This window comes from Notamacropus eugenii, chromosome 5 (assembly GCF_028372415.1).
Source record: "Notamacropus eugenii isolate mMacEug1 chromosome 5, mMacEug1.pri_v2, whole genome shotgun sequence".
NCBI classification, from domain to species: Eukaryota; Metazoa; Chordata; class Mammalia; order Diprotodontia; family Macropodidae; genus Notamacropus; species Notamacropus eugenii.
This window is the reverse complement of record NC_092876.1, coordinates 403,145,170-403,169,252: the sequence shown is the minus strand read 5'-3', so window position 1 is coordinate 403,169,252 and position 24,083 is coordinate 403,145,170. Positions and strand designations below refer to the sequence as shown.

The 24,083-nt window shown below is 36.0% G+C and overlaps 1 protein-coding gene across 1 annotated transcript in view; it reads right to left on the bottom strand.

Moving 5' to 3' along the window:
• Positions 1–24,083, bottom strand: part of GABRB3 (gamma-aminobutyric acid type A receptor subunit beta3) — a 258,786-nt gene that overhangs the window by 43,479 nt on the left and 191,224 nt on the right. The window contains exons 4-6 of the mRNA XM_072614583.1: positions 22,940–23,160; positions 5,506–5,588; positions 1,155–1,292 (exon numbers count right to left, since the gene is read on the bottom strand). Coding sequence (XP_072470684.1) covers positions 1,155–1,292; positions 5,506–5,588; positions 22,940–23,160 — 442 coding nt within the window. The remainder of the gene's footprint in view (positions 1–1,154; positions 1,293–5,505; positions 5,589–22,939; positions 23,161–24,083) is intronic.

Genomic DNA, 24,083 nt, shown 5'->3' with positions numbered 1-24,083 from the left:
CAAAAAAAACAAAACTGAGGCACAGTTGATTTTCCTATTCAAAAGGCTTTGTCAGGAAAGAAATGGAGTAGTAAGCCTATTATATGTTAGCCTCACTTTTTTCAGAATTTTTTAAAATCTATTTTTATGCAACCTTCATTTCCAAATGCCCCCTGGAGACTATATTTTAGCTAATAATTTTAAAAAAGGAATAAAAAAGAAAAACAGTCGAGCGAAACAAAACTACTATAACAGTAAAAATATCTGACAGTATATGCCATATTTATACTCAAAGTCCCTTAAGGTTGCAGGAACTTTCCCTAAAAGTCTGGCTTTACCTTTACTTTAATGAACTGACGTATCAAAACTGTTATAAAAATACAAATCACCATATATAAAAGTATTATTTAAAAAGGAAAGCTGGTAACATTTCAACTCTAACAGGAAATAAGAGAAAGGACACTAACTGATATTTCATTAATTATTAGCTTAACCCCAAATGCCCATGTTTTATGGGTTAATGGTAGGCAAGGAATTGTGAATAATGTGTTATTGTTGTGAAATCATTTTTCAGCTCTATCTGACTCTTTGTGATCCCATTTGACGTTTTCTTGGCAAAAATGCTAGAGAGCTTTGCCATTTCCTTTTCAAGCTCATTTTCCAAATGAGGGACTGAGGCAAACAGGGTTAAGTGACTTTCCCAAAGTCTCACAGCTGGTAAGTGTCTGACATCATTTCTGAACTCAGGAAGATGAGTCCTCTCAACTCCAGGCCCAATACTCCATCAACTAAACCACATAGTTGCCTCTAGCTGTCCATCATGGCCCCATAGACTATGCTGTCCATGGGGTTTTTGTGGCAAAAATACTAGAGTCCTTTGTTATCTCCTTCTCCACTGGATTAAGGCAAACAGAGGTTAAGTGACTTGCCTAGGGTCACACAGCTAGTAAGTGTCTGAGTCTGGATTTTAAACTCACCTCTTCCCAACTCCAGGCCCAATACTCTAACCACTGAGACACCTAGTTGCCCCAAAGTGGTGTGAGAATGCCCTAAATAACTGACAATTGACTGCAGATGAGTCTCAATCCTATTACTCTCTCATTCAGGAGCAGGACCTACAATATCAACCTTCATGAAAGAGAGAAAGTGTTCATGTGTATGTGGGGGGAACTCACCTGTGGCAAAGACAACATTCTTTGAGACCAGTCTGTGTTCTACAATGGAGAACTGGGGAAGCTCAATCCTTTCCACACCTGTCACAGCACTGTCCCCACCTCTCCAATAAAATTCGATGTCATCTGTTGTGTAGCCATCTACCAAGAAAACAAGAAAATAGAGGCATTAAGGTTTAGCCCAACATAATTTAAAAAAAAAAAATCAATGCTATTATCAATACTACTTAAATTCAATATTATTATCATTTGTTATTATTGTTCAGTCATCTCTGACTCTGGGACCCCATCTGGAGTTTTCTTGGCAAAGATGCTGGAGTGGTTTGCCATTTCCTTCTCCAGCATTGTTTTATAGATGAGGAAACTGAGACAAAGAAGGTGAAGTGACTTACCTAGGTCATATAGCTAGTGTCTGCGGTTGGATTTGAACTCAGTTCTTCCTAACTCCAGAGCCAGAACTCTTTCTACTGCATCACCTTAATTTTTTTTTTAAATAAAAGTTTATGAAGTTTGTCTAAATATAAGACTTTGTAAATACAAGTTTTAAAATATATACTCATTTACATGGCACATTTTTCTTTTGGATTTGTGATCATTTTTATCTGCTTTGTATGAAATCTTGGATGAGGCAATTAACAATTAAATAGATTGAGAGCTTTCTCTGAGTGCTCTAATAGAATTTGGTATCATGGGGCAAGCACTGGATTTAGAATCACAGGAATCACAGTTTGACTCCTCACTGTATGTGACCATGGCTAAGTTGATTCAGTTTCTGGGTCCTATTTTCCTTTATTGTAAAATAAGGAGATTAGACTGGTTATCTCTAAGGTTCTTGCCAGCTCTAAATCTTGTGAATTTATGCACATTCCTGAGACAGGTGATGAAATGATCTAGGAATTATATGGAGGTTTCTCAGGGAGGTACTGAATTAAAATAGGGGTTCTTAACCTTTTTTGTGTCATAGACCTTTTTGGCAGTCTGATGAAGTTTATAGATGCCTTCTCAGAATATACACACACACATACACACCTACATACAAATACATACACACATACACATATATATATATATATATATATGCACATATATTTTAATGTATAGGGGAAAAATACATGGGATTTCAACGGGAACCAATTATATTGAAATATAGTTATCATTTTTTTAAGTTCACAGACTTCAGAATTGAAACTGCCCAGCTTTCCTAACAGGGTTGTTGTGAGCAAAATGCTGTCAGAACTAGGTTAAAACGAAGTTGAGAAATGGTTAGCCAAGTAAATAAAAATAAAATAAAAAATAAAATACTTTAAAACTAAGTCAGTATGCAGCTTGTAGGTATGCCTATGTATGGATTAGTGATCCTATTCCTATTTGAATTTGATATCATGGATTTCGAGGATTAAGTCCAATAATGCCTGTTATTGAGCAGTAAAATGCTATAGAGATGTAATATGTATATTTATTACTACTTTCAATATATTTCATTGGTCTTAATTCAGCTCCATGGACCAACACAGAATAACGGTGTCCCCTCTTCTGAGTGTTACCCTGTGAAGGAAAATGACTGGCAGAAGGGAATTTTCACTTTTCAGCAGTATTACTGCTGAATCCCAACTCTGCTGGATTATAATTTTCACCTGGGTTTCTCATCTTCCCTGTTTTCTCCTCAACTTTTCTTCCTTGTCCAAGGAAGCAGGACACTTGTTACTCCCACCACCCTTGGACCCTAATGGGAATGGGGTCTTTCTCTTACTTTTGGGCTGATAAAGTTGGAATTGTCAAAATGAACTTTGCTAAAAATTGATAAAAAATCAAAACAACCAAAAACATGACATACAAAAGGATAATAATGGCTTATTTTAAATAGCACAATGATTGTAAATTAAAGTAAGCAGTGCCTAGACAGAATGACTTGGCTGATACAATTCAAATATTATCCTATCTTTATTTCCTCCCCTCCTCCCTGACTTTCCCTTCCCTTCTTTTCTCTCCAAACAGAAAAGTCAGGTACAGTTTAGCTATTATTAGCAAATATTACCAAATAATATTGTTATTATTTGGGGGGGGAAGATTTCCCCTCATTCAACCTTTCAAATTTCTGAAGATAGTACCATTTCCTCCTGAACTTTCTTTTCCTATATTATACATCTATAGAAGTTTAATTATTTCTCCACTGAAAAGTAGAAAGAATACCAAATTTAGAGTCAGAAAGACCTGAGCTGGGAACCCTATTTCCAGTTCTCTCATTTGTCAGTTAAATGGTCCTAAGAAAATCATTTCACAGCTCTATCTAGCACATTTTTGAAATGTAGATAATCTTATTTTTTTGCTATTTGTAGAGTTTTAAAAGAGATAGGTCCATGTGGCCTAGGGTGCAGGTCTCCAAAGCAAGAATTCCTATGTTTAAATATTGCTCCCCTCCCCACCCACATACCCCTATACACCCAGACACACAAGGTCTGTGGAAACCTGGGCAAATCTCTTAACCTGTCACAGTTGTCAAAACCATACCTAAGGATCCTTCAAAGCAGTATATTGAATGAGAAAACCACATGTTAACATTATCTCTTGTGTGGTTTATTTATTGTGTTAAATATTCCCCAGTTCCATTTTAATCTGGTTTGACTACACCCAGAGTGTTGCAGCCAGCAGACGGCTCTTTAAGCCTCTGAACTGGGGAAAAAGTGCCAAACTCCATCAGCAGGGGAGTTTTCATCAACAGACTTCGCTGTAGTTAGGAAATCACAGGTCTACTCCCTAGACCTATCTCTAAATGAGATAAGGTAGTAGAGAAAACAAAGGAAAATCTTTGCAAATTGTAAAACACTACAGAAGTAGAAGTTGTCCTTCCTATTTGGGCAGCTAAGGGGTGCCGCAGTGCATGGAGTGCAGGGCCTGGAGTGAGGAGTACTCCTCATCCTGAGTTCTAATGTGGCCTCAGACACTAACTAGCTGTGTGACCCTGGGCAAATAATTTAAACCTGTTTGCCTCAGTTTCCTTATCTGTAAAATGAGGTCGAGAAGAAAATGGCAAACCACTCAATTATCTTTGCCAAGAAAACCCCAAATGGGGTTGTAAAGAATTTTTTCATGCCTGAAAAAGTGACAAAACAATTGTCCTTCATGTTATTATTGTATGATGTGGTTTTGAGACCCGTTGTCATCCTGGTTACTTTCCTCCCAAAACTCCAGTTTGCCACTATAATTCTTAAAATGAATTTAATATCCTTGCATTATGGTCAGATTTTCACTTTCCTTGTGGATACTATACATTTTTAATGCAGTTTTTTACTTAATTTTTGTACTCTATAAACTTATGACTATTATGTTATCCATACAAACACTATAATGACTGTAATCTTATAAGCCTGTAATGTAGGTCCTATAATCTTAGGACCTTAGGGTCTTAGATTTAGATTTGGAAGGGGCTTTAGTGGACATCTAGTACAAACTCTCTTATTTTATAGGAAAACAAAATCAAATAACCTAAGCAGAGATGTTAAGTGACTTTCTCAAGATCACACAGGAAAGCAACTTTTATTTAAATTAAAATATTATATTCCCATAGTACCCATAATAAATTAAAATATTATATTACCATGGTATCTATATGAGTCAAAAAATTATTTTCCCAGTCCATTTTGTATAGAAATGTAACTTTGCCACTCATCAGGTACACACTGAGTTATAGTGTAATACCACATCCCTTCTTACTTCAATTAAGAATTAATATTTCTAAATCTAAATCAATTTGAACAAATTCGTAGCCTTATCTATGAATCACTCAAGGGGAAAATGGCATTATATAATGCTGATCAAACAGTCTATGGATATACAGAGCGGAGGGTCAGTTTCTTTTCCTATTACTGTAATGAATGCAGTTATTGTCTCTCTTACAAAGGCACTCCAAAATAAATTATAAAGTTTCCGAATGATGCTCAAGTTGAAATACATTACTATGCTACAGAAACCATACATATATTTAAGTTTCTCCATCTAAATCCCAGGAGTACCCAAAGCACAGCAACTCATGCATGGTACAGCATTTTGTAAGTAAATTGCTTTGTTTGCTCTAATAGAAATGAATGGATTAAGATGGGGAGCATTAGCTTTCTTATGTTTCAGAAAAGCGAATAGTCTGCCTAATCAGATTGGAATATAGAACTGCTTAATACCACCTCTAAACCTCATTTTCCTACCCCCCAGAAATAGCCACAAGAGAAATTAAAGTCTTCTCTGGTCCTTTGAGACCTTAACTATATCTGTCTATGAATGGAAAATAATTAGTATGGAAGCACTAAGGGAAACTGTCCTGAACCACTTAAGAAGCCTAAAGGGAACACAGATATGTACACACAGCTTTCAATTTCCAGAGTGCAGTTCTGTTCATCCAGGGGATATCTTCGCAGATCCATCATACATGCGGCAGTTGTTGTAATTCTACAACACAAGAAGGGAGAAGGAAAATATTACTGCCAGGGCCAATCACATCTTTCTATTTGTAGTGAAATCTATTTATAGAAAGACAAAGGATACGCTTCATGTAAGAGACATCTTCCACAGAAATATAATGTTCTAAACTATAGGAACAAAACAGATTAAAAATTCAAAGTAATTTAAAAAGAAAAACTTGAAGAAAATTAGGATAATCAAGCTAATATAGAAATGTGGAATTTTTATTCATCTGAGTATATTGGTATATATCCCTTCCCTAGAATTTTCAGATGTAAAAAGTTGTTGTTGTTTTTAAACAAAGTCCTTACCTCTTCTTCCTCTTCCCTGCCTTATTTAATAGGTTTTCTGACTTCATATTATAAGACCATATAGTGGATAGAGGACCAGTCTGGAGTTTGGAGGACTCGAGTTCAAATCTGCCTCAGACACTTACTAGGTGCATGACCCTGGACAAGTCACTTAACCCTGTTTGTCCTAGTTTTCCTTATCTATAAAATAACAAACCATTCCAACATCTTTGTCAGGAAAGCTTCAAATGGGATCACAGAAAGTCAGACACAACTGAAATGACTGACCAATAAAAGGCTTTGTATTTGGGGGGAAGATACTCATTCACTATATGATATTAGATTTCCATTATTAGTGGAATTCTTCTAGTCATTTTGTAATTGTTTTAATCAAAATTCTCCATGAGGGATCCATTTTATAAACAAACTGTGTGTTAAATTATCAATTTTTGCCCCCAAAGTGGTAATTGTTTCAATAAATTTCACTGACCAGATGCTCACCAGTCACATTCAGACTCTAATGCTACTTAGATGTTTCAGCTTTTTAATACCATGTCATCTATTTTGTTCTAAAAAGAGGTTTGTCATTCATAATTGTATTTTGTTCCTGCTTCTCTAGATCAGTGGCAAGAGAGCCGAATAGGCACATGCTGAGACTTAGAAGTTGTTGGTATTCACCATTTAATACAGATGTTCCAGCATGGCTCTCTGTTAAGGGATATCTATTTTCCAAAATTATTTTAGGTGATTCTCTTATTTGCTCCATCTGTCAGAGTTTAGCTAATTCAAAATTTGTAACTCAATTGACCTAATTTGGATGCTAACACCCATAAACTCATTAAATGACTAGTGATTATTAACATATTTACTTTTGAATGCATTTAAAACCAATCCCTTCCCTTTTCTCTTTGTCTCACACACATATTCAATGATTCTCCGCTCTCTATTATTTCCATACATAATCAACCATATGATCACATGTAAGTCTCTTAACCTCTCATCTTCAGTTTCCTCATCTTTAAAATGGAAAAACTACTTTAATCACCCACTTATAAGTTTGCTATAAGAGAAAAAACTTAAAAATACCATATAAAGAAGTTGTTTTGTCTGGATCTATGATATCATCTTTTAGGGAATCCCTAGTGTAGATGCCTTCCACAAATGCAGAACCTTTCTTCTCCAATTTACAGGTCTAGAGATTTGCCTGGAGAAATGAGAAGCTTAGTGACTTGCCCGCTGTTACCCATCTAAGATAGCACTGGAACCTAGGTCTTTCTGAATCTAAGACTGGCCTCTATATGCCTCTCACCATACTGTATTTCATTAATATTATCATCATCATCATCATCATTATATATAACCCTAAAGAGTGAATCATACAAGGGCATAGCAATTTGGAAATAATGTTATGTTGAGTTTGAATAAGGCTACTTTTTAAGGGGACTGATTCACTATTCACAATAATTGGAACCTAGCTATAATTGTTAGGAATTGGTTCTAGCCAGAATCTGCTTCTCTTCTACCCATTGATCTTAACCCTCTGAGGAGAGGCAGAATAAGCCTTTTCCCCATTACAGTATTCTGTATTGTAAAGTATTCTTTGAATACTTGAAAAATTATCCCAGCATTCCCAAGTCTTCTATTCCAGATAAATATACCCCACTCCTTCAGCTGAACTTGTAATAGCACAGTCCTTAGTCATTTACCAGTTTCTTTCCTCTGGATGAACTGTATATCATCCATATCCTTCATAAAGTATGTACCTAAAATGAGAAGCAGGAATTGAGGGTAAAGTCATACCCCTTCCTCCTGGACAAACAGAAGATTTGGGGAATCTCTGCAAGGCATAGGTTGTTATTTTTTCAAGTTCCAGTGGGACACAATACAACTATTCAGAAAGTCTAGCTGAAACCTTTAGTTTTTCTATACAAATATAGTATTCATACCAAATTGACTATGTCCGGTAATATGCAATGCTCAAAGTGATATTAAGCTATTATGTAAGTGGCATAACATCCCCTATTTTCATTCAATACCATACTTTTACTTTCATAATCCAAAATCAATACATTGCTCTTTGGCTTATTGCAGTGATAGAGATGATTTTTATCCCATTCAAGTACAATCCACTCAATCTTAAATTCTAGCAGATTCCAGGCAGAATAAGAATGTAACAAACATCTCCAAAAGATTCCTTTAATGCATACTGATATAAATCCAAATAAAAATGTGCTTTAATCATATATGTACATTTTCTCCTGATCTTTTACACTCTACAATTGGGAAAGAACTAAGGAGTCTCCAGATTATAATGATGCACAGGGACCTTTATTAATCTCTAAGTATCTCATTTCTATATAGTAAAGGACAGTACCAAGGTCAGTTGGAACCTTAATGGCTTAAAACTCTTTTTCTTCTTTAGTGATTTCCCACACTTTTGAAAGAGCTCATCTTAGCCAATGACTTGAGGTAAGTCTTGAAATTATGTGGTTGTATGTATGTTTCTGACAGACGTATAGGGAAAGGGAAATAATTTGCAAAACAAATTAGAATCCACATTCACATTTAAGATTTCCTTTCCTTTCAAATTTTACCTTAGGGCTTCAGCAACTATACCTTTAAGGGATGAAAAATAAGATGGTTAAACACACACACACACATTCCCACACAAAGCTATCTTCTTAAACATATGTGGGAGTGTGGACTAAATAAGTAAGCTTCTTGAGGGAAAGAAATATTTCATTTTTAACTTTGTACCCACAGCATCTATCAAAGTACTTGGTACATAATAGTAATTCAAGGAATACTTGGCTGATTAATTGATTACCTAAGTAAGTATATTTATATGGGGTCTTAATTGAAATTCATGTTTCGTTATTATGATTTTCATTATCTGATTTTTGTGGGAGCGTTTTTCATACTTAGTGCTTTAGTTTGGGGAAAACTGTCTATGCATTAGCTCAAAAAAAGTGACTTTTTAAAAAAAGTCATTTTCAAAAGGGAAAGAGAGCCATGGTTGTTTAGTGGTTATAGGACCTGTCTTGGAGTCAGAAAAGGCTGAGTTCAAGTTCCACTTCTGAATATTGCTAACTATGAGACCATGGTAAGTTATTTAAGCTTTTCAATGCCCTAGGCAACTAGTCTTAGTTGCAAATTAATTTCTAATGGTATTTGTAGAAAGGATTTTACTACACACTTGAAGTCACAGGTCTAAACTCCACTCTCACCCAAACCCTCCCCTTATATTCCCTCTCACCAAGAAAATATGGAAAAATGATAGGAGGGAAAAAACATGTCTTAACTGTCAAGTAAAAGTTCCTTTCTATTTTCCTGTTAAACCTTTTAGGGAATGTATTAACAAATCAAGCTTTGTGGCTACGGAAAGAGTTTACTTATTTAGAAACTATCTCTAAGATGTGAGGCTCCAGACTTCTTCTTAATCTTCTGCTTGCCACCTGCTCTTCTGGACATTGGCATCCCTACTAGAGTGTGGCACAAAGCATGAGATAGACTCACATCTGTCTAGTCTAGCCTAGCCTCCTTTTTTGTTAGCATCCAAAAAAGAATCTTTGAATCAACTGTGACCTATAAAGAAAATCAAATCCTCACTTCTCTGGCAAGGAGAAGGCTCCTGCTATCTCTGGAAAAATAAGAAAGAGGCAATTGACTGGATGCCAGTTTTCCCCCAACAAAACTGTGAGCTCATTTTTTTTCTATTTAAACCCAGGCCAATGAGATATTTGTGTACTAAATCTTCAGCATTCTTTACCTGTTGTGACCTGGGTTTATCACTTAACCTCTCTGGGCCTCAGTTTCTTAATTCCTGAAGTAAAGGAATTGAACTTGATGATCTTTGAGGTCCCATTCAACCTTAGATACTGCTATCCTTATATCTTTAGGAAGTGGTTAATTTCTAAAGGGTAAAATGGAACAGGTGGATATGATAGTTAATTGTAATATTTTCTGAGGTCACAACATTTTTTTTTTTTAAACTTGATTTCTCCGTCTCACCCAGAGAATAGCAGTTATTCATGGTCCCACTCTACTGCTGATCAGTAAAGGAGCTTTAACTTTTCTGTTTCCCACCTAGGTCACCCCTTCTTAGGGGACATGGTTACACACCCACACCTCCCAGAGCTCACCATATTGGTGCTGGACATTCTTCAGGCACCTTATTGCCTTAACATACTCAGGACTTACGAGCTAAAGCTGTCCAGCAGCCTCAACTTCCCCAGTCCCAGGTACAATGAGTATGTGCCATGAAGCCTGGCCTGGTCTTGCAGAGTTCTGTAGTCATTCTTCCTTAATTTTCAACAAAAGGAACGAACTATGTGACTTCATTCAGCCTCTGAGCCCCCTCCCCTTTCCCCCTCCCCCCCCCCCCCCCCCGCCTGTCCCAAGCCTTCAAGAGGACTCTCACAGATTTAGAATAGGTACTTCAGAGGTGATCAAGTCAAATTCCTTATTTTCCAAATGAGTAACAGGTTAAATGACTTGTCCACATAACTATGGGTATCTGAGGTGGGATTGAACTCCAGGTCTTTCTGACTCTAGCTCTAGCACTATATTCACTCTACAACAGTACTTCGGGAGCTCTTTGAGCAATGGATTTGCCAGTGGTCATGGCATAAAAATATAGCAAATGACAACATCAGAAAGGGTAAACAAAAATAAACTGTAGTCATGTTTTCATCACAAAAATAGTAACAAAATCATCTTTGTTCCTGCTTCCCCAAGTGCCAAGTCCACCTGGTCGAAGAGGTTTCTAGTACTGATCAGTACTGTGTGCCAACTGCCCAGGAGAACAGATGCTGGAGCTGAGGGCTTGAAGCCAAATGGTTTATATTGCAGAGTCTTCTAAACCAAGTATTTATTATTCAAGTTGAAGAAGCCATGGGAACACACTGACTATGAAGTCAATCGGGTAGAGGTTAAAGACAAAAATCAGATACGTGAAAAATGCATATATATAACTGACCAAAGGAGATAGCTTTGTCAAGGTAGATGACAGTAAATCAGCAACGGACTGAGCTATGGTATTCTTATATTAGCACACTGGCTCCATGGTTGAGGGTGGGAAAAAATGACTAACCACAGGAACTGGACTGATTTGCAAAGCACACAATGCAATACATACATACATACATACATACATACATATATATATATATATGCAGATACACATATGTGTATGTTTGTGTGTATATGGTCAGTTTTTACTTAAAATAAGTAGACTGTTCTGCAGACCTTCTCCTCCCCTTCAGTAGGACTGCATTCTCCAAGGTTTTGTGGAGGACCTCTGGGGGCCCACCAGCTGGTGTAGGGCCCTGCTCTCTCTTTCTCTCTCAATACACACACACACACGTATACACATATGTGCATATGTATGTACATAGATAGATAGATAGATAGATAGATAGATAGATAGATAGATAGATAGATAGGTAGATAGATAGATAGATAAAAGTTAACTAAGGTAATTCACTTGATATTTCTTAGACCATCTCCAGGACCAAAGCAAAAGCAATGTAGAGTCACTACCAAGATTTAAAACCAACCCTCAAAAGCACTCTTCTAAAGATGTACTATGTTGTGAAATCTACTAAACATAGTGTGAGAAAAGTTACTTTAAGTATTTGTTATAAGAAAGTAGAATTAAAGGGATATAGACTAATCTTGAGACATCTTCATCAATATTCACATACAAGAAAAAAAAACAATATTGTACCAGTACAACTAGATTCCTTTCAAGAATTTATGAAGAATTCTGGTGTATTGCTCTGATGGCAATCAAAATAGGATCTTTTGCTGTTTTTATTTTAGTATAATCAAGTGTCTCTGATTGAATCTTGCCTTTTTCTTTCAAGAGTCTTACAAGGAGTAAAGTATAGAAACAAGAGTTTCTTTAAGTAGCATATATATATTTATATAAAACAGTATATATTTTTGTATTGTTAATTATTTTAATGTGATTAAAGATCTTTCCTATACATTGATGGGCCTGCCCATGGTGGGAAGCTTGATTAGGGGAGTTGTATTGTAGGAGGAGGGTTCCAAGCACCTTTTGTTTTTCCTATTGAGGCACTGGGTCAAAGTGTTGTGATGCCCTCTGGCTCTAAAAAAGGTATAAATACTCTGAGTTGAGATTTTACTCTGGTGCATAGTTTTTTCAAGAAAGTTTGAGTACCAGACAAGGACTCTGGGAAGCCGCTAAGGAGACCCCAGATGTTGTGCTTCTCTTTCTGGTAATGATGGTCAGACAGCTGTACCAGCCTGTTGAATTATGGTCAGACAGAGGAAGACATGTACATTGATTAATTTGCGGCTAACTGACTGGAAGTGCTTGTCTGGCCAGATGAGGATTCTGGGAAGCCGCTAAAGGAGCACCCTGGCTTTGAGAACCCAGATGTCATGCTTCCTCTCTGGTAACTATGGTCAGATAGTAGGGGTCTAATTCTCTGTTGAATTCAGACAGAGGAAGTCATGTCTGTTGACTCTTTTGATTTCTCAGTAGTTTCTTTGAATTTCATGGTGCTGATTCCCCTGAGTTAAGTGAATGATATATGTGCTTGGTTAAAGGATTGATACATGTGCTTGATTAAAGTGATTGCTAACCCCTCAAAAGTTGCCTTTCCTTTTATGAATGCAGATCTAAGAACCCATGATAGCAGCCTCCCCCCTCCCCCCACCCATGCATGTTGGGGTGCTTACTACTAAAACTGTCAATTCTAATAAATAACCATTTATTAAGTGTTCATTAAGTTCTAAGCACTATGCTAGGTACTCTAGAAACAAAATAAAAAATATATAATATTTGCCTTCAGGAGTTTACATTCTGCCAGAAAAACAAAACAAAACAAAAAAAAACTTGTATCAATTAATTTACAGAATTATATGGAATACATTTTATAAACATTAAGGCACTATATAAATAAGAGATTATTATTGCTATAGTCCCCATCATCTACCCTCGTAGAATAACCTACTTTTATCTGTTTAATTATTCTATGAATCCATACTCAGGTAATAGGGTGTTGTAGCTGGAGAACCAGCCTTTGAGTCAAGAAGACCTGGGTTCAGCACTCACCTCTGATACATACAAATAACTTAACTTCTACATGATCTAACTAGGCCAGATGGGCCACACCCTGCAGCGCTCCCCAGTGTGGCCTTATCCAGATTAAAATATAATTGGGAAACATTTGACAAAATAAAAACACAATAGAACATAGATAACGTTAAATGTGGTTTTTTAAGTCAATGCACAGCTTGCCAGGTTTAATGGTCCATTTCTTTGTGAGTCTGACCACAATGATCTAGTTAGCTCTTGAAAACTATAGGTTGCTGGGAAAGTACTGAACTGCTTTATTAAATGAATTTTCCAGATACAAGATTTCCTAATGTCAATGAAATCACGGGTTTCATCTCTATCCCTATACTCAGAAAATGTTGATGCTCTTAATAGATCAAGTTCCTAGCTCTTTAGTCTGTAAGATTAATTTTGAAAACCTAAAAGAGATTTCCAAATATATTTTATTGACAATAACTTGTGCATTCACATGCACATCTAAGTTGTTGTATGGTATAGTAGAAAGAATGCTTAATTAAAAATCAGGAGATTCTAGTCTCAGTTGCACAACTGGCTATTTGTATGATTTTCAGCAAGTCACTGAATTCTATACCAGATCATCTCCAGCGTTTCTTGCAATGTTATACTCTAGGTTCCTAGGTCAATGATTTGGCATTATCATCAGAGTGTTGCAAAACATCAATTAACTAGAACAAGTATGAGGTAATGTACCATCCCATACCAAGGGAACTGGATCCATAGTCATCAATCACCCACCATTGATTATCAGTACCTACATGAAAGTCATCATCAGTGTCCTTGTCTTAGAAAAGATGATATACAGGGATGCAACATTTGGCTGAAGCAGGAAGTTTGAATGAAGGTCTGCTTAGTAATTTTTTTGTGGATGGAGCTTGATTTTTGCAGGACAAGTGGACATCAAAGTTGCATAAATATAAAGACCCAAATGGAGTTATTACTGTGCCAGTTGTATCTCTTCCACCAACTCTGTGCATGTCTTCTTCAGTTATTTCAGTAGTACATTGGTACTCTGGATCAGTTTTTAAAAAATCACACATCTATTATGTGCTAGATACTGGGGATACATAGGAGGAAAATAAAATACAGCCTCTGTCATTAGTGAGATTGCGGTCTAATGAAGAGTGGAAGGATATGACATGAACAAAATTTAGTGGAAGCAAGTGCATGATAATTGCCCACATGTGGTCCAGGTAATATGGTCTAAGAAAGTTTGAATAAGAGACCATTTTCACTTTAAATACTGAATGGTTTCCGAGAAATGCCTCACTACATCAACAGAGAAATGCTGCCTCCTGTAATAGAATTCTGCTGAATAGAACCCAAAAGGAAGAATGGAAACCTTAGGTCCCTTACGGGAGAGGCATCAAACAAGTCCAGAGACCTGCATCACTCCTGAGTGACCAGAAACTGATTAAACTGTAATTGGGAAATATTTCATACAATTTAACACTGTCAATAATCAGTCTGCTGGGATTCTTATGTATGGATTAGTCGCCCCTGTTTCTTAGTTTAATACCACTGCCTAAAGGGATTCATTTGGATTAAGAAAATCAGAGACCAGGTAAATAAATATCTTGAAAGGTCACAAAATGGGGCGCAGCTCTGGATGGCTGAGAAACCAGAGAAGCAGAATCAGGTATGCAGAATTTAGAGGTGAATCAAAATTTTACTAAATTTGTATATTATCTTAAATGTATTCAAAGACTCTCAGAATCACAAGGCTCTCAGTAACCATCTGATTTAATCAGTACCTCAGAAGAAATGATCTTGACAAGTCCCATTAGGTAGTCACACAAGCTCTGCTTTTAGATCTCATGTAAAGAAGAGCCCACTCCTTCTGGAGGCAGCCCATCTCTAACTGGTAGAAAGATTTGCTATACATTGAACCAGTCAGTCTGTCTGCAACTAGTTCCGTCCCCATTGCCTCTAGTTCTGTTCTGCAGGGCCAAGAAGAATAAGTTGAACTTTTCTTTCTCCTAATTAGCTAGGTGACATAGTAGATGAAACACTGGCTGTGGAGTGTGAGGGCAAGAAAAGTAGAATCTTTTGCTGTTTTTGTTTTAGTATAATCAAGTGCCTCTGACTGAATCTTACCTTTATCAACCAAGAATCTTTACTAGAAGTAAAGTGTAAAAACAAGAATTTCTTTAACTAGAAACAGTATATGTATTTATATTGTTAATTATTTTAATGTGATTAAAGAAGATCTTCCCCACTCATTAATGGGCCTGGGAAGATTCATAGGAAGGCCCACACGTTTTGTTAATTTTCTAAGGAGGCATTGGTTCTCAAGGGTTGTGATACCCTCTGGTTCTGAAAAATGTATATGTCCTCTGAGGGTGAGGTTTTACTTTGAGGTTTACTGAATGGAAGGGTTTATTTGGCCAGATGAGACTCTGGGAAGCCACTAAGGAGACCTTGGCTTTGAAAACTCAGTTGTTGGTGCTTCCCTCTCTGGAAACTATGGTCAGACAGTTGGACCTGTCTGTTGATCTGTCAGACATTTGGAAGCATATCTATTGACCTTTGATTTCTCTGTATTTTCTCTGAAGTTTAGGGTGCTGACTTTTTCCCCGAACTAACTGAATGACACATGTGCTTGAATAAAGTGACTGTTGACCCCTCAAAAGTTGCCTTTCCTTTTAGAAAAGCAGATCAAAGAACCTGTGATAACAGGCTCCGCCATATATGTCTGGGTGCTTACTGATACATGGAGTCAGAAGGAACTGAGTTCAAATCCTTCGTCAGCCACAAACCAACCATGTGGCTCTGCCACTAAGGCTATGAACGACTTCTTGAGTCATTTTGTTGGTGCCTTAGTGTTCCAGTTCAAGTAAAAAAAAATGTTAAGCATGTATTATTGCTAGACCTTGGTATACAGATGTAAAAAAAAAATAATACTCTCCTTGCTTTAAGTGAGCCTACAGTCTAGTGGAAGGGAGAAAATTACCTATGCACAAATAAGTTCAATGGAAAATAGAATGTGATAAAGATAAATAGGAGATTGCATGTAAACTAACCTCTTCCAGCTTGAGTTTCCTCATGGGTAAAATGGGGATAATAATAGCACTTACCGCACATGATTATTGTGAGGATCAAATGAAACAGGTCATGTAAAGCACTTAGTTAACTTAAAAGTACCATCTAAATGTCAACTATTTTTATCATGGTTATTTTTTGATACTTAAAAGCTATAATATCTTCTTTATATCTTCTCTATGCTAAATATTCCTGCTTCTTTCATCCCAGCCTTATATAGCATGGTCTCTAGAACCCTCACCTTTTAGATTATCCTTCTTTGATTGCTATCTAGATTATAATTTCCTCCAACAATAAAGCACCAGGAAATGAACATGATAATTTGGATGTGGGTTAATTAGAACAGAGTCCGGTCAGACCACCAGCTCCCTCATCTTGGATATTACATTTCCCTTGATTCAGGATAACTCCAAATTAACTTTTCTGACTGCCATGTCATTGCTGTTTACTTGTTGAAATTGGAGGATTCCAAACCAGACAGATGTCATTCATATAAATTGTTGTTTAGCCATGCCTTTCCTATTATTTATTTGTAAGGTTAAGTTTTTGTATCCAAATATAAAACCTTGCCTTTTCTCTCGTCAAATGTCTTCTTTAGACTTTGACCCATGATTCTAGCCTTTTAGTGTCTTTGTATTGAGCTCAATCTGTTGTTCAATGTTCTTGATGTCTTCCCCATTTTTTGGCATGTGCAATTCTCTTACGTATGACTTTACACAAATTACTTAGAAAAATATTAGCTAGCACAAGGAAAAATACATATTGCTCTAGAGATATCATTTCAAGTTGAACTTGATACATTGATATCTGTTTTCGTGCCAATCAATCACTTCCTAACCTACCTCACTGCTACCAATGATCAGTGCCTAATACCAATGCCAAACCTAGTGTTCTTCTCTCAAGCTTATCCTTCCCCAGCCTTCTGAAGCATTTGCCTCTACTGGCTACTTTCTCCTTCTGAATATTCTCTTCTCTGTTTTTGTCAATTTAATTTAATTTTTAATTTTTGAAATAAAAGAAACATTTCCATAACATAGTAGAATATAAAAAGAGATGGTTGTACATGAAACTGCAAATCTACTATATACAACTTGCAATTCTTTTAAATATGTAATACAGCTATCGTGTAACTCTCTGTTGTTTTCTTCCTTCTCCTCCCCACCCCCTGCATTCTGTTCATTCTGTTCCTTCTGTCTGTCTGCTCTTTTTCAGTCTTTTTTGCTAATTTTCACCGTTCTTTCATCCATTTCTAGTGGGTTTCCTCCAGGACCCTGTCCTGGGTTCCCTCACTTTTTTTTTTTTTTGCTTTCACTTGGTGATCAGCAGTGATCATCTCTCTACTGATAAGCCCAATATTTGCATGTCTTATATATAAGATATACATATATAATATACATGTGTATATATATACATATATAAGATATATATATAATATATATGTGTATATATACATATATGTCTATATATACATATGTATATCTATATCTATAGATATAGATAGATAGATAGATAGATACATACATACATACATACATACATACACATATCCACAGCAGTCTATTTTCTGTGCTCCTCTCTTCCATACAAATATTGGATATTCTGAATTGGACACTGCAGCACATAAACCCAAACATGTCCACGACAAATCATTCCTTTCCTCAAGACCTACCCCTTTTCCCTAGCTTCCTTATTACTGTTAAGGGCACAACCTCCCTTTTCATCATCCAGGTTCTCAAGTTTTGTGCCAACATTTTGTCCCCACTCTGACTTCAGCCACATGAAACATGAGTTGCCAAATCTTGTCATCCTTTTCTCTACAGCATCTCTCGAATATAACCCTTTCTCTTGATTCAAGCAGACACCAACCAATTTCAGGTCTTTATCACCTCTTGTTAGAGCAATGAAATATTTCTAATGAAAATCCCTATTTCCAGTCTCTCCTTATTCCAACTCATGCTTAAGACATTAAAGTGATTTTCTTAAACAAGATTTTACATACCCCATGTCTACCTCAATAAACTCCAACAGCAAACTGTTTGCTTTAGGACTAAATAAAAACGTTTCTTTAGCATTTAAAACTCTTCACAAACTGCTGTCCATTTATTAGGTTTTTCTTTTTAACATATTACTCCTCTTCCATACTTCATTTCTTCCTGTTCCTCACCTATAATTCTCCATTTAAGTTCTTCATATATAGTTGGTCCTCATTCCACCAGAGCTCTCCCTTATCATCTTCACATTTTAGAATCCCTGACTTCTTTCAAGAGTTACCCCAAGTGCTACCTTCTACAGGTGGCCTTTCCTAGTCCCCTAGCTATCTTTCTATTCCATATGCATTCTAAGTAGCTATTTATGTACATGAATATTTAAAATAGAATATAAGCTCCTTTAGGGCAGGGATGTTAAAAAAATCCCATAACACATTAAGTGCTTAATAAAAGCTTATTACTTGATTAATCTAGCTTATATCTTCATCTTTTCCATAAGAATTACAAGAGTTTTGTTAAATATTTTTTCTGAATTCTAGCTATCCTATGTATCTAGTATTCTCTAAGTGATTATGAATAATGTTTTGGTAATTAGCAATACATGTTCATGCTAGCATATGTTCATAATACTATAAATTCTTCTAATTACAACTGTTTTTCCAGTCACTAGTATTTGATCTTTCCCCTTTGTCCAAGTCCAAAGCTGTCGATTGTTTCAATATATGTGTGTGTGGATGTATATAGATATATATAGATATATACACACACACATGCATTTGTGTGTATAGATACATACACACACACATATACTTTCCCTTTCATGGCAATACAATCTTGAAGCTCACCTAAAATCTCCTAAAATAACACCTTCTTTTAACTCTTTGGAAATTAATTCATGACCTTTCTTCTTACCTCTAGCTTTTTCCATTTCTCTGTTCACTTTTCAACATCCATTTGTTAATTGAGAATGAAAAGTGAGGCAACTGTTTTTAAGTCAAAAATTCTATCTACTCCTCCATACAGGACTTACAGTATAGTCAAATAGAATAGACCGCTGCAGTTTTTATTATATAAGCGAGGTAATGTAAATAAATTGCTAGTAATGCAAAGTGCGACAGAAACGTAAGTTTCTAGGGTATTACTATCACCATCGTGTAAAACTGATGTAAAACTTGGGAGTCAAAGAGACAGAATTTTGTATACATATAAATTCTTCCCCAATTCCTTGTAATTCTAGTGCATTCCTTTCATTAATTGTGTCCTATTTATTCTGTAAATAACTTGTTTATGCATATGTATTTGCATTTTGTCTCCTGCTTTAACCTGTAAGTTCCTTGAGGGCAGGGACTGCTTTGATTTTTTTTTACATCCCCAGTGCTTAGCATAGTATCTGGCAAATAGTAGGTGTTAAATATATACATAGCAATTGATTGATTCCAGAAAAGCTTGCATTAGTCACAATTTTCACGTATAGTGGCTGAGAAATCTTCTATAGGTTGTTCTTGTTGTTGTGTTTGTCCTTCACTCTGGAAGAGGACCATGACATCAAGACAATGGCATGACTTACAGTTGACTTTGATTTGAGTGAGAGGAGGATGTGCAAGGTCACCAACCTCACTTTCTTCTCCTGAGCCATCTGGGTTCAGTGACCTGATATTCATCAAGATGACTGGAGATGGCCCAGGATGCAATGTGAGACCCTGGTCCTTTCAGGCTAAAGTCTTATCACATTCTCACTTTGAGTGAGATACACTCATTCAATGAACAGGCTTCTTTAAGTTACTCAAGGGATGACCCTTTTAATTAAAAAAAAATTGAACTGGGAGAGGAAGACCCTCAGAGTTCCTGGATAAAAGAGAAACAATTACTATTTAGTTATTTTATCCACTCAGTGCTAGGTGGGTGGGGACTTGTCCAATTTATGAGCTCCTGAGTGAATTGGGTTTAAGGCTTGATCACTGAGCAAGAAATGTAGCCAGTAAACCCAAAGAAAAAAAGGCAGCTTTTGGCCATGGATTTACCTTCCACTGGGCAGTACACCTGAGGAGAGGAGAAGAGAGGAAAGGGGAGGACATGGGAGGGGAAGGGAGGAGAGGAGCTGCTACTCATTCACAGGTTGTATTTGTCCTTTGTTCACAAAAAGGACCATGACATTAAGATGATGACATGACTTGCAGATGACTTTGAGTTGAGTGAGGGAGTGCTGTGCAAGGTGACCAATCTCACTTTTCTACTCACACATAAAGAACAATACCATCCAAAGAGCTATTTTTAAAAATAAATCGATGATAGATCCATATAGCTATAACACAGAAAGTCACAACAATATTTACAGCTGTGCAGACACATCCCTGTGGAAGAACCAGGGCTAAGAGACTGAGAAAACCCAAAGTTGGTCATGGGAGCAGCTCAACTCATTCATTTCAGAAAGACACATTAAGTACCAAATTAGGTGACTTTAACTCCATTAATTCCTGTATTTCATTTACTTCCTTTGCTTCCTAGGGGTTGGAACTTCCTTGATGCTTTGATTAAACATCCTAACATCATTTAACCTCAACTCTCTATACCACTTATTCCAATTTTTCTTGTGAATTGAACTTCTTTGGTACATTAACCCAGTATATTGTCAGCGCTTCTTTTTGCCCTTGGTTTCAAATCTGATTTGGTCCACTTGTCCCTGCAGTCACCACATCCTATGGTTTCTAAACCATACTTCTTAAGTGCCTCTACATGAAGCAGCTCTGGGTAGCCATCACCTTGCTTACTCAGATAACATAGTTGAGGTATCCTGCTGGGGGACATTTTTGACTGATAGCCATTCATACTAGTGATTCATATAGGTTTTGAAAGTTCCCTTTAGCCCTCTTCATGAACAAATGAATTATTCTGCAGACACTGTTACAGACTTCCTGGCATAGTCTGGCATCCAACTGACATTTATTATGTAAATAGGAACCTCCAAAGATGGGACTTTTTTTATTAAAGATTAAGCCAAAAACCAGCATGAGTCAATAAGCCACATGTTCCAGTACAATATTTGAAGTGGAGTACAATTTTGCTATCTACAGGGAAGAGGAAACTGCTAGTAGAGTACTCAAGGAAGTTTTTGAAGAATGGCCACTCTGTCTTAGGAAAGAACAACATTCAATCAATATGTGAACAGACCTTTACAACTTAGAGGATCAACAAGTCTGTTCATAAACTAAATTGGGATTAGTTCTGGCCAGCCTTGCTTTTTAGGTAATTTTACATTAAAAATGAAACATCTATCAAAAAACCCAGAAACAACAAATCGATACCTCGTCCAGAAAAACAGATTACAAAGGCTTTACTCCATTCTAAGAATGTAGTAACCATTTCATCTTACCATGGATCAATTTAGGCTAACCACCAACAAAAGCAGTGTAAACTTCATCTACCTGCCTGTAAGTTGATTTCAATCTCCACATTCAGGGAAGATAGCATTTCAGATGGCTTTTAACATGTGCATAGTTCCAGAAACCTCTCTCTCTTTCTTTGTCTCTGTGCAATGTATCTATATGTATATAAAAATATATACATATGTGTGTGTATATATATATACATATATAAATGTGTTTGTGTGTTTGTGAGATGTTATTATTAAATGACTTCTATTTGCTAGGTACTGTGCTAAGTGCTAGTTAAGTGACTTGTCCAAGATCCTACAGGTAAATTTCAGAGCCAGGGTGTGAACCTATGTTTACTGACTCCAAGTTCAGTGTACTTTCTACCATAGATTATGTAATGCCATATATCCTCATGCAAGGAAATTCCAATCTTAGCCTAGTAGTCAAGGTAGAAATACTGAAATCATATTGGTCTTTTCCTCCCCAAAGGTAAAGTTAACATTTGTATAACCTGTACATAGTTAACACTTAATAACAATAATAAATATTAATAGAATTTCACATATTGACTATATTGATTCTTAGCTCTTGAGTGACTTCTCAAAGGTTTTGAAGTTATGAACTTTAAAGTTTATAATACTTGAGTATACTACAAGTAATCCTCAGTGGAGATTTTCACTTAAAGAAATCAAGTCACCTTTGTGGAAATCTATAAAGGAAAAGTTAATCTCAAACCACAATCAATAGAAAGGCCTGGAAAGGTTCATCAAAACCATGCTAGATGTGTATCAGAAAGCAATATCAACTGATTAGAAAGAGAGCTAGTTCTGGAAAACTTCGGTTCAAGTCCTGAATCTGATAAATGCCATCTGTCTGCTTAACGAGCAAGACACAACCTTTCAGCACCCTTAGTGCTTTACATACAGAAGAGTTGCTGAACTCCATTTTATAAAAGGAGTTCTCCAAAGATTTCTATACACTGATAAAATAATAAATCTGGGGTCTTCCTCCAAATAACTGGTTATTTGAAGGGTTTTTTTTGTGCTTTGACAGATTTACAGACTGTAAAGAAAGAAGAAAATGACACAAAAGTTGTCTGTACATGAAGGTCAATAACCTGGCTATTCACATAAAAAATTCATAAAATAATTTTTTAGAGGCAACATTGAGAACTCACAGATTTTTTCAATGATGAAACTATTAATTTTGAAAGTAACACTTCAAGAACATTAATGAGAAACTTTAGAAATTATGCTATGAACAGTCAGGCCAGAAGATTATGATTTTCCTGATAGTCATTCAAGTGAATAAAATTAACCAAAAGATGCCTGTTTTTTCAATTACTGTAACTGTTACTACTACTAACTATCATAGTCAAAGTTTTAAATTTGTGTAAAATCTACTTTAATAGATATGCATAATCGAAGCTTCTTAGTTTATTTGAAAAATCTCTTTCTCTTCACCTCCCCCATTGAGGAAAACCTTGTTTAAGGAAACAATAACAGTGTGAGGAAGCCATTCTAACTCATGGCAGACAGACCTGAGTCCATATAATACAGTTCCATCAGGGTGAAGGCGGATCATTCGGTTTTTCACTGTTACTCCATGCACAAATGATTTCTTGTCATTTAGGAAATACGTGTCAGGGACCCACAGCTGATCAGCCACTCGGTTGTCGAGTGTGAGGTTCAGAGGGATCCCAGCATAGGCCAATCTCTTATCTCTCCAGTACTGCTGAAAATACATGGTCAAGGTATAATCCTGAAATAGAAACAAAAAATAAAAGCCTTCAATTCATCTCTAATTAAGAGCACATTTGTCTAAATTTTAAGTTATTTTCAAGGTAAATTGACATTACAGTGAATATACACCATGGTCATTTAAAATGAATGTGGGAAAGAGATCAAAAAATGGACAAAAACCCAATTGTACAAAAAAAGTTTATTAGTAATTCTTTTGTGTACGGCAAAGACCTGAAAACTAAGAGGATGTCCACCAATTGAGGAATGGCTCAACAAAATTTGGTATATGAATATAATGGTTATATTATATAATGGTTATTGTGCTTACAGGAAATATGAATTTAACAGTTTTAAATAAACTTGGGAAGACTTGTATGAATTGATGCAGAGTAAAGAGAACAGAACCAGGAGAACAATTTATACAACATTATAAAAAAAAACAAAATTTCAAAGTCTTAAGAACTCTAATCAATGCAATGATCATCTAGTATGTCAGAGGACCTTTAGCGAAACATCCTATCCACCTCCCGACAAAGAGGTACAGCTTGATATGTATATATATAATGTATATATATATACATATATATGTGTGTGTGTGTGTAGATATATATATATACACACATATATATATATATATAGGACATGGAAGATGAGAGTATTTGTTTTGCTTGACTACACATAATTGTTACAAGAATTTCATTTTTCCTTTCAACTTGGGGATGTAACAAGATGAGGGAGCAAATAGATTTTTATTGAAATTTTTAAATTAAAATATACAAAAGAAATGAAGTATGATTCAAAACACATTATCATGGTTATAGATCATTATAAAATATCAAAAAAATTAAAGGAAATTGTGATTTAAAAAAAATAAGCAAAAATCTATTGCATAAAGTAACAAACTCATAGTAGGTGTAATCTACTACCATTATCACTTCAATG